We start from the raw sequence: 16,316 nt of genomic DNA, 5'->3' as shown, positions 1-16,316 counted from the left end.
AAGCTCTGACTCTTTTCGTACTCTCTTCATTATCTGTTCTACTGGATTGACTTAAGCATCGGAGAGTCTCTCCTTAGAGTCCACTGCGGGTTTCTTCTATGCCCTTCATTCTCTACAGTCTCCAGAATCGTTATCGTCTGCAGTTCCCTGACCGGTGCGATTCCCTAGTGCCTCTCACAAGAGGGGGGTGAGACCCACCTGGGACACCTGATCGAATACTTTGCCTGGGTGGGGTCCACCCTCCTCTTGTGAAAGGCACTAAGAAACCGCACCAATCAGGGAACCGCATACGATAAAAATTTCAGTCTCCAAATCACTCAGTCAAATTCTGGCAACAACAATACATATTTATTTTTTTTTTAAAATTTAAAAAAAAATGTGAGTCAACTTGATCGGGTTTGACAAGGTTGGATCACCAGATTTTTCTAAATGACTAAGTCCAAAAACCTGGATTCCTAACTATCTCGGGAAATGTAAAATAAATTTAAGGGTAAAAAAGGATCGGGTGCACCCGAAATTGAAACCGAGTTGCAAATCGCGTCTCGCGTGTCCTCATTCCTTACTCCAAATTCGAATTGGAGTAGGAAAGTAGCACCAGCTAGGTAGGAGTTAAAACAGGACACGCAAGGGCAAGGCATCAATTTTAAACAACTCAAACCCTAAAATTATATTCTACCCAAAAAAAAAACCCTAAAATTATATGAACCGTAGGATTTGCAGTCAGATGGAACCTATGATTCTAATATGGCGAATCTGTCTTTCAACCTTTCCCCGGGTTGCAGTTAGATGGAACCTATGATTCTAATATGGCGAATCTGTCTTTCAACCTTTCCCTGGGTTTCATTAATTAAAGAAACCAAAAAAGGAAACTTCATGTTATTAAGAATTTTTGTTTCTTCTTTTCGAAGTAGGAATAAAGTTATGGAGTCCTTCTACGACTGAAAAATACCTGAACTTAACGTCCAAGCTTCTACTCTTATATATATATGAGAGAGCTTTCGTGAGAAATTGATCTTAACTATCATTAATTCTTCATAGGTTTTAGATTTACAATGGGCTCACCTCGACTAACGAAGGAGGAAAAGGAAAAAGAAGAACAAGGAGGTTATTGGAACTCATCTTCTTCTTCTTCTTCTTCTTCTTCTTCTTCTTCTTATGAGAATATTGATCTAAACAATAATCAAATCTTCATGGTGGACTCACCTTTATTAAAGAAGGAAGAAAAAGAAGAAGAAGAAGGAGAGTATTACAAAAACTCATCTTCTTCACCAGCATTGCCAGATGATATGTTGTATGAGATCTTAACTCATGTAGCTCTTGATGGTCTTCTTCAACAATGTAGATGGGTTTGTAGAGATTGGAATGCCCTCACGTATGACTACACATTCAAAGGCATTCATCGGCAAAGAACACAATCAGTCTCTGGTTACATAATTCAAAGTCTTAAAAAGTGTAGATATAAGACCAAATTCATCTCCTTTGCATCCTCTCCATCTTCGATCTCTCTCGACTTTATGCCAACGACAGACTTCAAGATTGAAGCCTCTTGCCATGAGGCACAAGGTTTGATTTGCTGCGTGAGTAAAGTCTATCACACCCCACCAAGGTATTTCTACTTTTTTTTTCTTTTTAAAAAAAAAAATGTTTGTTAGGAAGAATCTTAATTGGTTAAATTTATTGTTTACATATATAGTCTCACAATGATTGCATGCCCAATAAAGAAATTTGATGTTGCTTAAGGATTTCAACCCTAACATCTCATATTATTTATTTATTTTCTTATAAATTCATTCTTGATTGTTGTTACTGATATCGACCAAAACTCTAACAACAGGTACTATGTGTGCAAGCCAGTGTCAAGACAGTGGACAAGAATTCCAAACCCTAAAACTCGTTATGAAGCAGAGAGAATGGGAATGGTGGTAATGAAGTCAGATCCGTTGCATTACAAGATCATTCGATTTTCGAGGTCTAAGACGAAGTGTTACTGCTTGCATTATGAGATATTTGATTCCAAGAAGTGGGCATGGAGGATGGGTTCTGAGGATTTGAAGATACCAAATTATTCTGTTTCATTATCTATAGATTCAGAAGTTCTATTGCATGGTTCTTTTCACTGGTTAACCATTGGATCAGAACCAAAGAAGATATTTGCTTTCGATGTTGACAGAGAGAATTGGAAGCTAATTTCATTACCTCCTCAATCACAATATTCAATATCACCATTAGAAGGAGAAGAAGATTTAGACATGAACTCTGATTTCCGAATTTCCAAAACGTTGGTGAATTGTGAGGGACATCTTGGGTTGGTATACACTAGCCAGTCACATGCGTGGATGGAGCTGTGGGTGATGGAGGATTACTTGAAAGAGAGATGGAAAAAGAAATACAGGGTGAGCTTAGAAGCATTGAACCAGATGGTGACAGGATATCACCTGATGACACTAGAGACAATGGATATCATATTGGTCAACGGCTTTAACCAGCTGATTTGGTATGATTGCATCAGGGGAGTGCCTATCAAAGTGATGAAGACTCAAAATCTAACTTCTACTCATTCACTTCATCTCCTTAATTCTGATAATATTTCTTGTAATCTAGCAGAGCCAATTAAAGAGTACCCAATCCCAATAGGAAGAAAAAATAAGCTAGAGGTAGTGGATATAAATTAATTTAGGTGTTGTTTGGACTCTAGATTTATTTTGTAATATTATAGTTGTGTCCATTTTTAGTAAGTGTTATGTAAATATTTAATAGTTTTGTTAAGAAAACAACGCCCAGAATGATGATTTGCAGAAGAAATACGAAAAACAGAGAAGAACAATCACACACAAACACACAGGATTTATGTGGTTCACCCCCAAGATGGAAGCTACATCCACGATCAAGCAACAAAACGAATTTCAATATTCTCTGGAAATGTTATAAAACCTCTCTTATAGTCCTCTTAGAGCTAAGAACGTTATATAGAGAAGCCCTAACCTGAGGAAGTACAAGGATACCCCTGGACCTAGAAATTGCCAAACCGGACAGAATCAGACCAAAACATAACATATATTCCAAAATATACCGTTTCGAAGATCTCGATGAACCCAACACAACCCCCAGCCTTTGGCTAGGATGTACGCCATTTTTCAGCAATCCGAGATCGTTTCGAGGCCAAAATGGTCCTTCAAAGATCTCAATCACACATTCTGGACCAAAATCAGGCTTTACCAATAACAATAACAAGTTTTAAGGGTTTCTGTTTCCCAAATCTATTTTCATTTGTGATTATGTACGTTGGAAATTGAAGTTCAGAAACAATCTCTGACATACATCAGATTCTTTGTTGCTTGAGTAGTGTAAAGATGGTTAAGAAAAACCAGATTTGATATTGTTGGATTTACTATATATCTTCATGAGATTGTAATTTCTTTGCCAACTTTAGTTGTTTCAACATGCATGTTATTTCACTTAAATCGAATTTGAACCAAATTACCAAGACCGTATATAAAACAAATAAAACTAAACCTGAAGCTATTTGATTCAGTTTTGGTTTTAAGGCTATTAAATTTATTTGGTTCTAGTTTGGTTTTGGTTTTGAGATCATGAAAATTATTATGCTCAATTTCAATTTGTACAACCAAAAAATGAAATCAAACTGATTAATACCCTTAATAAGGGGAAAAGAGAACGAGAAGTGAGTGTCTCTGAGGGACAGTGGACAAAAGAGACTCTGAGCAATTTTTTTCCCCTTATAATAACTATAGTAAAGTGTTCACCAAATTAGCACCACCTCCCTTTTGGTTCAATTTATGGAGGGTAGTGAGGTCATTTTATAGGGAAGAGGAGAGAGACAGACACAGGATGCCTATGCGGAGCCATTCTCCTGGACAGGAAATTTTCTTGCCAAAGAATACAATCATTCTTTGGTTTTTAAAAATTGATTTTCTTATTTGGATTGAGGAGCTTTTCCATAACGATTGTTGTAGTCTTCAAGCTCTTCGTGATAGATGTCCCACACGCAGCGAACGCATCCACTGTTGCAACAATCCCAGGCAATGGTTTCGCTTGCGGCGGAGGAGGCGGAGATTTTACCTCTAATACTACCTCTTTCGCCTTGTCTTCCTCTATCTTCCCAATCAATGGATCCTATTGTTGTTGATTCTTCTTCGCATCATCGGCCATCCTTGATGCCGTTGCCTGGGTGGGGAGAGGGAGAAGGAGTGCTGGAGGGGAGAGGGATGCCATGATAACCGGAGACGGAGAAGAAAGGGAGAGGGAGAGTAAGAGGGGGACGGAGGTGAACTTACAAAAACATCCACACTTCATGTCATAACAAGCAACTTTGTCTTTTAAAAAAATATAATCTGCTGATATCACTAATTAATATTTAATAAGCTAACCTCATTAGTTTTTGGGTCCCCATCCGTCCTCATGTGGGTAGTTGATCCGGATTCTTTTTTTTGGGTCAGAATTGAAATTTTGGTACTTAAATGGGTTGCATTAAAATAAAGGTCAAATACATAAGTGCCCCTAATTCATCCTAATATTCCACATACCCTCTTAATATTTTGATAATTTTACATGTACCCCTTGAAAATTCCATGGGCATTTTTTACTATTCAAATTAATCATATTTAAGTCCAAGTTGTTAATACGTTAAATGCTAACGGATCCGAAGTTGAAGCATGTAATGTACAGTTATAATATCTTTAGAACATAATTACCACAATGCCTTTAAATTTAAAATAAACGACAAAAATTGAAAAAAGGAAATACCCAAAACAATCTTCGCCCTTTCCCTTTCTCGATCGAACACTCTTAGTTGGAGATTTGGAGCTTAACGGCGCCCCCTTCATCTTCTCCGATCGTTCAACTCGTTGGAGGCTTGGAGCTCAGTGGCGCCGGCGATTTATCCTCTCCGACTTCAACTTCCATAAACGACCCTGCAAGGATGGCTATTACTGATGAGAATTCTCATTCAGACGGCAACGTTTGGAGTCTCTATCGACTGCCTTTTTGGCAAGCGGGAAATGCTTCTTCATCTGCTTCGCAAAACCTTCACCAGTAGAATCAAAACCAGCAACACGGTACCTCGATGGATCTAATCATCATTCTCCAAGCACCATTTCATCATTTGCTAGATCTTTGCTCCGACGCGGCGTAGACTTCGCCTTGATCCTCCTAGCAAGCTATACTTCCCTTGTACGTTTAGGCTTCTTTGATTTTCTGCTCGTTGACTTGGTTAATTTGTTTCTTTTAATTTTGTTTTTGTTTGGGGTTCTGGGGTAGTCGGTTCGTTGATTTTCGCTGATTTGATCTATTTCAATAACTGGGTTTTGTTCATTTTGCTGGCATTTGATCTCCATCGTTTTAAGTTTCTATGGATGGATTAGCCTATTTGGGTTTTGTTTATGTTGCCTTTGTTCGATCAATTTTAACATAGGGAAATCTCCAAAAAATAAAGAGGTGGTCATTGCCGGAGCAAGAGGTGGTCGCCGGAGCAGCAGGTGGGGTTAGTTTCTTAAGAACAAATACGGAAGGGCAAAAATATCTTTTCAAATTACAGGGGTAGTTAGAAGAAAGGGTAGTTGGCCAATAAAAAAAAGTTTTTAACATCTAACGCTTGATATTAACGGCGTGGACTTAGGAATTGTCAGAATCTTAGGGAGCATGTGAAATATTGGGACGATTTAGGGGGTGTATGTGTATTTAACCCTTAAAATAACGGGATAGCTCAGGGGTGGCGTTGATAATTTTCCATTCCTAAATGACTAATCGAGTCAAATGTAAAAAAAAAAAATTAGGGATAATTTCTTAGATCCACTAGATAAGAACATAGTTGGAAAATCAGGTTGACTCGATGAGTCACCGTAGTAAAATCATTAAACCGGTCAAGAGTCTTAAGACTCGTCAGCAAAATGTTGGTCGACAATAGTTGAAAATCAGGTTGACTCGAGAGTCACCATGCGCGAGTAAAAAATCATTAAACCGGTCAAGAGTCTTGAAGACTCGTCTAGGCTTAAAAATGTCCAGACTAGGTCCTGGTCAATATGATTTTTCCTTTAACTCGTAATTTTGTCCAAGTCACAAAAAATTACCGAGTTATGTCATTTTTCACTCTGGCCTTTGTTGCATCTTATATCACACTTTTCTCCTTTTGGTTGAAGTCTTAATGAAATCTTAAGGATGTTTCCTACTTTTAAGTGACCATACACTTGGGAAATATAAGAAAGAGAAGGAAAATTATTGTTTTACGAAGAGCAATCTATTTATTTAAAAATAAAAAAGTTCAAACTGTTATGCTTTTTTTTTTTTTTGGATAAAAGACTTTATGCATTCAACTTTGATTTTATTTACACTATATTAATTGTATTAATTATTAAAAGGAACATGATTTTTCATTTTGGATTTTAATTTATATTAAATACATTTAAAAAAAAAACATATTCTATTTTTCACTAGGTTTGATTCGCTTGACTCACCAGATTTTGAAGAGAACAAGTAGAGTGATAAAACCTAGTTTTTCAACTATGGATAAGCATTGACATTACAAGGTAAAACAAATTTAAGGGTAAAAGAGGGGGTTGAGCTCCTCTCCATGGGGACTTGGTTCTTGTCCAATTGTGGCGGGAGTTGGAATGTCTGTCCACATGTGAAATGACCACCTCACCCATGTTTTTGCTATCATTTAGCGAGATTGGACACTCCAGCTCCCACCGTGGCTGGATAGAATATTTTTCCTCTCCAAGGAGCCCAGCACCTACTAGGATGTGTGCAATACAACCCAGCCCTTAAATGCCCTAAGGTAATACCCGAATGCTCGGATCCTAAAATAAGGATCGGGTTCACCTGAATTTGAAACCGAGTTGGAAATCGCGTCTCACGTGTCGTCCGTAGTCACTTGCCAATCCAAATTCGATTTGGAGTTGGGAAAGTGGCACCCGGCTACTTAGGAGTTAGGACTTAGGAGGACTTAGGAGTTAGAACTAAGAGTTAAGACAGGACACGCAAGGCCAAGGCTTCAATTTTAAACAACTCAAACCCTAAAATTATTTTCTACCAAAAAAGACCCTAAAATTATATTCTACCAAAAAAAAACCCTAAAATTATATGAACCGTAGAATTTGCAGTTAGATGGGACCTACAATTTCCAATATGGCCACTCTGTCTTTAAACCTTTTCCCATTTCATTAAAAAAAAAAAAAAAAAACTTCAAATTATTAAGAATTTTTGTTACTTCTTTTCCAAGTAGGAATAAAGGTACTCAGTAACTTCTACTCTTATATATAGAGTTGCAATAGGGTCGGGTTGGGCCGGTTTTTTAAAATCGTAGTCCAATCCTGAGTCTCCATAGCTGGGCCCAGATTCGACCCGACCTTAAGTCAGGGCCTAAAAAATCCACCTTGATCTGCCCTCAGGATCGGACCAGGCTGACCCTATTTGGCCCTGATTATGGGGTGAGAAAGAGATAGATGCATGGGTTGGGCTGGATGGGGGAAAAAATTATCAATTTTATATAAAATAGATTATATCACTTATTATCTTCATATATAATGTATTATAGAAAAAATTACATCTTCCTCCCTTATACTTTACCCTAATTACACGTTACTCTCTTTGGTTTTTCCACCTTACATTCATTTTTAAAAAATTACTAATTCCTCCCCTTTAGCATCTGTCTGTTAAGTGCTGATGTGGCATACTTAGATTTATTACAATACCCAAATTTACCCTGGTTCATTGTGAGATGACCCATTTACCCTTGGAATAAAAAACGAAAATAAGAAGGGAGAAGGACTTGCCCTTTCTCCTATCTCCCAAGTTCATCTTCAACCTCTGAACTTTGAAATCGCCGGCGACGATACCCCCTACCAGTGCCTGAGTATTATGCTATGCTGCTAGCGAAGAAAGGCACGGAGAAGGTATGTCTGAAACCCCATCTTCTTCCTCTGGTTTCAACCCTTTTCTCTTTCAAAACCCCATCTTCTTCCTTTCTAACCTAAAATTGCTTCAATATACAGGTAGCCATGGCTCTTGCTGGTTTGGAGAATGAGATGGGAAGTTTAGTTTAAGACCGACAAGGTTGCCCTAATTCCTCTTCTTCCACTGAATTTCTTGCCATGGATTCTGTGAGAAGAGCACTTTGAACGCCTTATCTCAACTCTGTCCATTGCTCTTAGCTTCGTTGCTATGTCTGCTACTTCAAGAGGCCTCATTTCTCGTCCCAGTCTTCTCTCATTTGCTCCAACAACAACAATAATTAGCAGTAGTTACCAATTTAGGAGATTCTCTGCTCAGCCTGCGATTATCGAGAAGGAAGGAATCACAAACAGGTCGGGTGCGGACAGAAAAAGGCGAAACATTTGACGAAACCTGAGTTGGGTCACTTTAGAGCTCAAGGAGTTCCATTGAAGAGGAAGGTGAGAGAGTTTTCGGTGACAGAGGATGCACTTCTTCCTGTTGGTACTCCGATAACTGTTCGTCATTTTGTTCCAGGCCAATATGTTGATGTAACAGGGATTACTCATGGGAAAGGATTTCTGGGTGGTATGAAAAGATGGGGATTTACAGGAATGCCTGGGTCTCATGGTACTTCATTATCTCATCGATCGAAGTATTGGTTCTACTGGTCAACGAGATGATCCTGGAAAGGTTTTCAAAGGCAAAAAAATGCTTGGGCGCATGGATGGGAAGCAGTGCACGGTTAAAAATGTATGGGTCTACAAGATACATCCAAAAAGGAACTTGATGTGGGTCAGAGACCAAGTTCCAAGTGTTTATTAAGGATGCTATTTACAATAAACTAGATAATTCTTTGCTTCCTTCCCAACTTATTTTGCTGCACAAGATGAGGATGTTTCAGAGTTGAAACCTTTAGTTGTTGATCTTGGGGAAATAGATCAATTCATGGCTGGAGATTAACAAGTCAGTATATTCAATATTCACACATAAGCTCATCTTTTTTCTTTCCCCATCAATCGGATCAGCTAGCATGGTGTCTTTCTCAGACTATAGACAGTGGAGTGGGTACGTGATCAAAGCACCAACGAAAAATGTTGGTAATTCAAGTCATCCATTCTAATATAGATAGGGAATTGCAGAAAGGAGATGGAGGCAAAGCTTGAATTTTATTCTTGATTTCACTTTTACCTGTTGTTTGAATGTTCCAGTGCTCAAGCCTCTTCCATCATGAATGTTCCGCAAAACCATAATGAATACCGGTTGTGGGAGTGAGATCAGCGATGTCGTTGACGATAGGACGGGATTGCAGAGGCGTGGGGCGGGTGGGGTTGCAGGAAGAAGAAGAAGAAGAAGATAGTGTAAGGGTAAAATAGTCTTTTCTGAACTATAACTAACAGTAGACTAAGATAATAGTGTAAGGATAAAATAATATTTTCAAAACTATAACTAACAGGAGACTAACACCGTCAGCCAGAGGGGGTCTGGGTGTAAGGTGGGAAAATCAAGGGGAGGAATGTGTAATTAGGGCAAGGTACAGGGGAGGGAGATGTAATTTTCCCTATATTATATAATAAAATGTGTGTGATATTTAAAGTTTATGATATATATTATAATATAAATCTATATTTTATAGTATAACTTACACAGGGTCGGGTTGGGCCGACCGGGCTTAGCCTAAGGCTCAACCCTAATCCGGTCCGACCCTGACTCAGAGTCAGACATTTCCAGCCCTGACCCACCCTCAGGGTTAGGGTATCTCAACCTAGGCCCTGTTCGGACTCAGGACGGGTTCGGGCCAACAGGGCCAAACTTGCACCCCTACTTACATATATAGAAGAGCTTTCGTGTGAGATTGATCTTAACAATCATTAATTCTTCATGGGTTTTGGGTTTACAATTGGCTCACCTCGTGTGACAAAGGAGGAAAAGGAAAAAGAAGAACAAGGAGGGTACTCCAACTCATCTTCTTCTTCTTCTTGTGAGAATATTGATCTAAACAATAATCAAATCTTCATGGTGGACTCACCTTTATCCACGAAGACGAAGGAAGAAAAAGAAAAAGAAGAAGAAGAAGAGAGTACTGCAAAAACTCATCTTCTTCACCATCATTGTCAGATGATATGTTGTATGAGATCTTAACTCATGTGACTCTTGATGATCTTCTCCAGCAATGCAGATGGGTTTGTAGAGATTAGAATGCCCTCACTTATGATTACACATTCAAACTCATTCATCGGCAAAGAACACAACTAGTCTCTGGTTACATTATTCAAAGTCGTAAGAAGTATAGATATAAGACCAAATCCATCTCCTTTGCATCCTCTCCATCTTCGATCTCTCTCGACTTTATGCTGACGACAAACTTCAAGATTGAAGCCTTGTCATGAGGCACAAGGTTTAATTTGCTGCGTGAGTGAAGTCTATCATAACCCATCAAGGTATTTCTACTTTTTTTTTCATAATTTTTTTATTTTCTTATATATTCTTGATTGTTACTGATGGACCAAACTAAACTCTTAACAGGTACTATATGTGCAAGCCTGTGTCACGACAGTGGACAAGAATTCCAAACCCTAAGACTCGTTATGAAACAGAGAGAATGGGAATGGTGGTAATGAAGTCACATCCGTTGCATTACAAGAACATTCGATTTTCATGGATTAGGACTGAGTATCACAGCATGCATTATGAGATCTTTGATTCCAAGAAGTGGGGATGGAGGATGGGTTCTGAGAATGTGAACTTACCTTATTTTTTTTCTATTGTCTTTAGATTCGGAAGTTCTTTTGCGTGGTTCTTTTCACTGGTTAACCTTTGGAACAAAACCAACGGAGATATTTATTTACTTTCGATGTTGAAAAAGAGAATTGGAAGCTAATTTCATTACCTCCTCAATCACAATCATCTTCATCATCAACATTAGAAGGAAAAGAAAAAAGACATGAATTCTGACATACTAATTTTAAACTAGGGAAAAGGGATATGAATCATTTAGTGCAAAAGGGATATGAATCATTAAAGTTCAGTATCAAATCATAAATAGGGAACTTCTCATTGTTACAGAACAAATCTCAGGAATGTAATTTATGCAAACAAACTTGCAAAACAAAGACATATAGTCAGAATCATTAAATAAACTGATCACAACTAGAGAAGTGGTTGTGATTGTGGTTACAAAGGGACATCTTTGTAGGACAGAAATCGTATCAGAGAAAAGATTGTGATTTTTAATCAAGACATATTTTGGAAAGACTAGGGAGGAAATGATCCAAGAGATTCTTGGCTGCAGGATGCAGAGCAACAGCACCGCGTTCTGGACTTGAATATTTCTTGTAAATCCCTTTCAGCTTGCTCTCTGCTGCGAATGAGTGGAAGTTAACTAATAGTTTTGCACAATCCCTGTCACAACAGAAAAGAATGATTAAATACATTATTCTGAGAAGACATATATATACACAACTTGGGTTTTAAGGGAAAAACATTACATAAGTTGTGCTTCTACATAACCAGTATGGAATTTAAGAGTGTCAGTCCAGAGAGGTGTCTTATTGAGTGTGCATCTAGCAGCATAGACTGCTGAAGCTGCTACCATTGATGGGCAATACATTATGGTTGTTGCATAGCTCATCAGACCAAGCTCAGCAAGAAAGAAGACAAAGTTTTCCATCTGTATTCAAAAAGATCTTAATCAATGAAAATCCTCTGTAGAAATTGGTAATAGATCAACAACTTAACAGAGGAAATGTAACGAAAAGATTACCTCCTGATCAGGCCCAGAAGCTTTGATAAAACGGACCAGGAAGACATAAGGTGTAGGAACTGTCAAACTCCATTCAAGCCTGCCCAAAATTGTTTTCTCCATCACCAAAATCTGTTCTCGAGTATAAGCCTTGTTTGAAATGGTAATAAATTCATCAACCTGCAAACATTAAAAGTATCCACCACCACACATGACAATTAATCAGTAGAACAAGATCACATATATTCTCATAAAAAATTGACTCAAATATACCTCAGGAGCCCAAATCTCTTCATATTTGCTTGCAATGAGCATGGCACTTATGCCCACCAGCTGCAACTCCCGCCTTGGGACAGTCTTCATGGAAAGGAAACGATCCACAAGGTAAAGGGAAAGATATAGTGTTTCAGGCATCAGTTTAAACTTGTGATGAACTTCTATCAACCAATCTGCAAGAATCTCCCTCATCTTGTGATTTAAGTCAGGCTGGGAATGCATGTAATCCTGAACTCCACTTTCATGCTGACAAGCCAAACATCCACAGATCAGTATTTGATGATCAGAGGTAAAACACTTAGTGGGAAGTGGAGATTGAGTTGCAGAGAAGAAATACCTCCATGATCTTGTAAAACTGGTAAATGTCTTCTACATACTCAACAACTGATAACTCATCATCAACATCTGCTGCATCAATGTCTGGAACTGACTCCTTGGGTTTATTAGTTAAACCACAAGCAACCTGTTTGGAATGGGATCAAATGAAATCAGATTTTTTTTAAAAAAAAAAATTCTTTCTCAAAGTGATCTCAAGGAGTGGTATCAGTCAATCAAACAGGGCAAAATTTTCCAAACAAAAAGTAACCTTGCTCCGAGCAGTTAGGGTTGCTGTGAGGGTCTTCACTTTCTTCCCTGATGACCCTTCTCTCAATTTTCTCTGGTTTACCACCGGCTTCTTCTTTTTGGTCTCCTCTTCTGTATCCGGGCTAATTTCAATTACTGTATCAGGTATTGGCTTCACAGTGACTTTCTTTTGAGCTGCCTTTCCTGCTCCACCTCCCTTTTCCCCCACAACACCATCAACAATCACTACCCCATCAACAATAACTGTGGCTGGCTTCTGCGAAATCAAGAAACTCCAAGTTATATGATGAACTTCACATCTTTGTGTTATGATTTAACTTCTAATAAACAATTTTTCCCCATTATACCTTATTATTCTGTGCTGCGGCCTGTGCATTAGCTAGTAATTGTGCACAGAAATTTCTTGTTACAGGGCGAGAGATTTCTTGAATACTTGTAACTGCCAAGTTGCTAACATCTTCAAGTGCTCGCCGGTTCTTTCCCTCTGCGGCAATGTTCTTCTGCTTCCCTACCCCAACAACCGCCCCACCTGCAAATTTCCCATGAGAAATTCATGATAAACAAGGGAAATAAAAGAAAGAATAATCTGAAATAAGATCATCAAAATAAGCAAATAAACCTAAACTTTCAACATTCAAACATACCCTGAAGATCAAGATCAAAACAAACCTATGGACTCTTTCTATCATTAACACGTATACGGAGAAACAAACCCCACCAAATAAAACGAGGAAAACGAACATAAATCGAAGAAAGAAGTAGTACCTCTCTGCTGCAGAGGGACAATAGGTCTCGATGCCATCTCTGAATCTTGAACCTGACCAAATACTCCTCCAATGGTCGATAACAATGACGATAGAAAATAAGGGAGCCTCGTGCCCCGCGTTTCTTCTTCTGTGTTTGCCGTCGCCACCTCGGAAAACCACAGTGGTCGACTTTCTCTTGGATCGTCTCTTTCTCAATCTCTCTTTCACTCTTTTCGTCTGCTATTTCTTCTCTTTTCTCTGTATCTCTACTGAAGATATGTTGTTGAACCGATATCAAAATTAAACGAGAGCCTCCCTCTTACCGTTTTTTAACAAACGTCATTCTTCCAACGGTCCTTTTCTGGTCAAATTTCAACCGTTCGATAATATCCTTTAATCCAACGGCCAATTTCTATTATAAACGACTCTCAGCTCTCCCTAAACGGTAGTGGGTCGCAACCGAGTTGGTTCAGAGCGGTTTGAGATAGGGTAGGGCTATATGCCTGGTCCGAAGCTGCCCAATTAATGGGCACGGGTAAGGCAAACCAAAAGCATCCGAACAGTCCCTTAGGGATTTTCGCATTTCCATGAGGTGCGGCGGACATTTTGCGCTGCCAGGTTTCTGGTGCAGCAGGAGTCACATGTCGCACACGACTAGATAGCGTTCTTTCTCCTAGTATGACAATATCAAATGTTCAATTTAATCCGTTTTCAATCAATTTTTTTAATATATTTAAGAAGTATAGCTTCGAATTCCAATAAGGAGTTCAATCTATGAAAAACCACAACGAATGTTTATCGATCCAATTGTTTGAGGCAAACTATTTTTGTCACAAAGGTATATTATTTTTTCAAATGTCACAAATCATTTATTCTGCCACATTGACCAATGATATATCCATTCCAACCATTGATAGAAGCGTCGGGGTCCTCTACTTCCGCCATGCCCGTATTGTTGTGTGCGTCCCACACACAGCAAGGCACGAAAAGACCGCCTTACCTTTGATCGAGCGCCTTGTCTGAGTGGGGGTAAGGCAATCTTTTTGCCTTGCTGTGTGTAGGATGTACGGCAATAGGGGCAGGGCGGAAGTAGAGGTTTCAGATCCTTGATAAAGAGGACATGGTCTAGATTCGCCACATGTCAAATTTTAAACTTTATTCAATCAATTATGCTCTTGTGTATTTATACACATCTCATGTATATCCGTGCATGTATATCGATATTCTAGAGTGTAGACATTATTGTGCACTTTTCCAACTCTAGGCACAGATAGTTTAGATTTGAAAAATAAAAAATTAATAGCACATTTATCTTGTGATTTTCAAAAACTTCACCTTCCTTGTTACATGGATGATTATTCTTAAAAAAAATATCCATTTTTATCATTTTTTCCAATTTCGGTGATCGTTTTAATTTTTCATCCATATTTTGAAAATCAAAATCAATACCAAACCAATAAAAAATTCAGGCCAATGTATTTCGGTTTTCTCGGTTGAATCTGGTCAGTCTTTTCTCCTAAAAAGATTGGTGTTTCAAACCCAAACCTTAGGTTTGAAACAGGAGGGCTTTTCTAGTGCAGCAGCACATGAGCTCTCTATGAATATTTGTATTTTTTTTTTGGCTGCCAAGTTGCTTGGTTACTGCACCAAACACAAGAAGGCCGATATGACCCTCCGCCCCTCATGAGATGAAAAATTCGAAAAATTCTAACCCTTGTTGGATCCTCCAAAGTATGCGTTTTCATTGGCCTCGGCACTGATTAGGGGTCACACAGCCTAGCAACTTTTTTTTAGCAGGGGGGGGGAGAATTCAGTACTCTTTTGAACCTTTTGGACAAAATAAAGGGAAACTAAAACTGTATAAGTCAAGTCATGGTTGGGATATTCTACCCAAAAAAAAAATCATATGGTTAAGATATACCCCCAAAATTATGTGATTAATTAAGTCTCCATTAGAATAACTGAAGGAATAGCTCATAGCTCACGTAGATAAATAAAGTACTTTAGCGGGCAATCTTTTTTCTGATTCAAAGTACTATTTTTTTTGTTCTATCCAAAAAAATGTAATTTTTAGAGTCGAGAGAGGGTTCTTTGCTTGGCAATATGGCCCCTATACCAATGCAGGGGTCAATGACAACGCACACAAGTGCATCAATAAGGGTGGAATTTTTCGCATTTATAGGGGGTGGAGCAATCATCTCACCTCCTTTTTTGTCTAGGTGCAAGAACCACATGGTCAAGCAAAATCCTTTTTCCCATCAAAATATTATTAACATGGGAAGAGGTTCTTTAAATTGCTTGAGGAGGGTATGTTAAAACACACACTCTCTCTCTCTCTCTCTCTCTCTCCTTTTCATATAAAATTACCTCGTTGTTCTCCCATATACAAAATCATTTTCTCGTACTTTATTGGTATGCTCCTCTACATGGCTTGTCCTAGAGAACCCTCTCCCTAGAAATATATTAGAAAGGCACCAAGTGGGTCTGGATGGGGACCTCATGTTGTGCTAGGATCATGGTTTAAGTAATCAGTATATCGGCCAATTTATATTGATATCGATAGAGGCTGATATTGATTCTTGATCGATATTGTATCGATTTTTTTTTTCCGGTTGAATATTGTATCAATATAACAATACAAACAAAAGGTAAACTGGTCTAAAATCATATTTTTAAAATAAGAATAAATGCATCCGAAACATACCGATATCGAAACCAAAACCAAAACCAAAACCAATACCAATATCAATACCAATACGGATTACTAAAACCATGGAGCGTGGGATTGAAAGGTTATAGTTATACAAGTAGCACATTCATGAGTCTTATCTCTATTTAATAAACGTGAATAATCGAGCCAGGTTTGGTTAGGTAACATTAGGACTGAAATACCACGTGGCCAGTAATAAAGCGGCTTCGAACGTTATAAGAATTATAGCCGTTGGACGAGGCGGGAAGTATCCTCTTGTGCAGTATAACTTTTCTAGTTTTCTCTGACCAAAAGTGACGAACTTGCAGCT

General features: G+C 38.4%; 2 protein-coding genes and 1 pseudogene across 2 annotated transcripts; 2 read left to right on the top strand and 1 right to left on the bottom strand.

Annotated features, from left to right (window-relative positions):
- Nucleotides 1–1,052: 1,052 nt before the first annotated feature.
- Nucleotides 1,053–2,672, top strand: LOC122667491 (F-box protein At5g49610-like). Its single transcript, XM_043863768.1, has 2 exons — nt 1,053–1,606; nt 1,835–2,672. The coding sequence occupies exons 1-2, from the start codon at nt 1,053–1,055 to the stop codon at nt 2,670–2,672; spliced, it is 1,392 nt and encodes a 463-aa protein (XP_043719703.1).
- A 5,506-nt stretch (nt 2,673–8,178) lies between these two features.
- LOC122667486 lies at nt 8,179–9,128 on the top strand (annotated as a pseudogene).
- A 1,985-nt stretch (nt 9,129–11,113) lies between these two features.
- On the bottom strand, nt 11,114–13,598 carry LOC122666815 (G2/mitotic-specific cyclin S13-7-like). Its single transcript, XM_043862891.1, has 8 exons — nt 13,316–13,598; nt 12,898–13,079; nt 12,552–12,806; nt 12,303–12,428; nt 11,963–12,211; nt 11,711–11,869; nt 11,436–11,617; nt 11,114–11,349 (listed from the first exon to the last, which is right to left on the bottom strand). The coding sequence occupies exons 1-8, from the start codon at nt 13,350–13,352 to the stop codon at nt 11,178–11,180; spliced, it is 1,362 nt and encodes a 453-aa protein (XP_043718826.1). The 5' UTR covers nt 13,353–13,598; the 3' UTR covers nt 11,114–11,177.
- Nucleotides 13,599–16,316: the final 2,718 nt, after the last annotated feature.

This window comes from Telopea speciosissima, chromosome 7 (assembly GCF_018873765.1).
Source record: "Telopea speciosissima isolate NSW1024214 ecotype Mountain lineage chromosome 7, Tspe_v1, whole genome shotgun sequence".
In the NCBI taxonomy this organism is placed as follows: Eukaryota; Viridiplantae; Streptophyta; class Magnoliopsida; order Proteales; family Proteaceae; genus Telopea; species Telopea speciosissima.
This window is presented reverse-complemented; position numbering and strand designations above follow the sequence as displayed.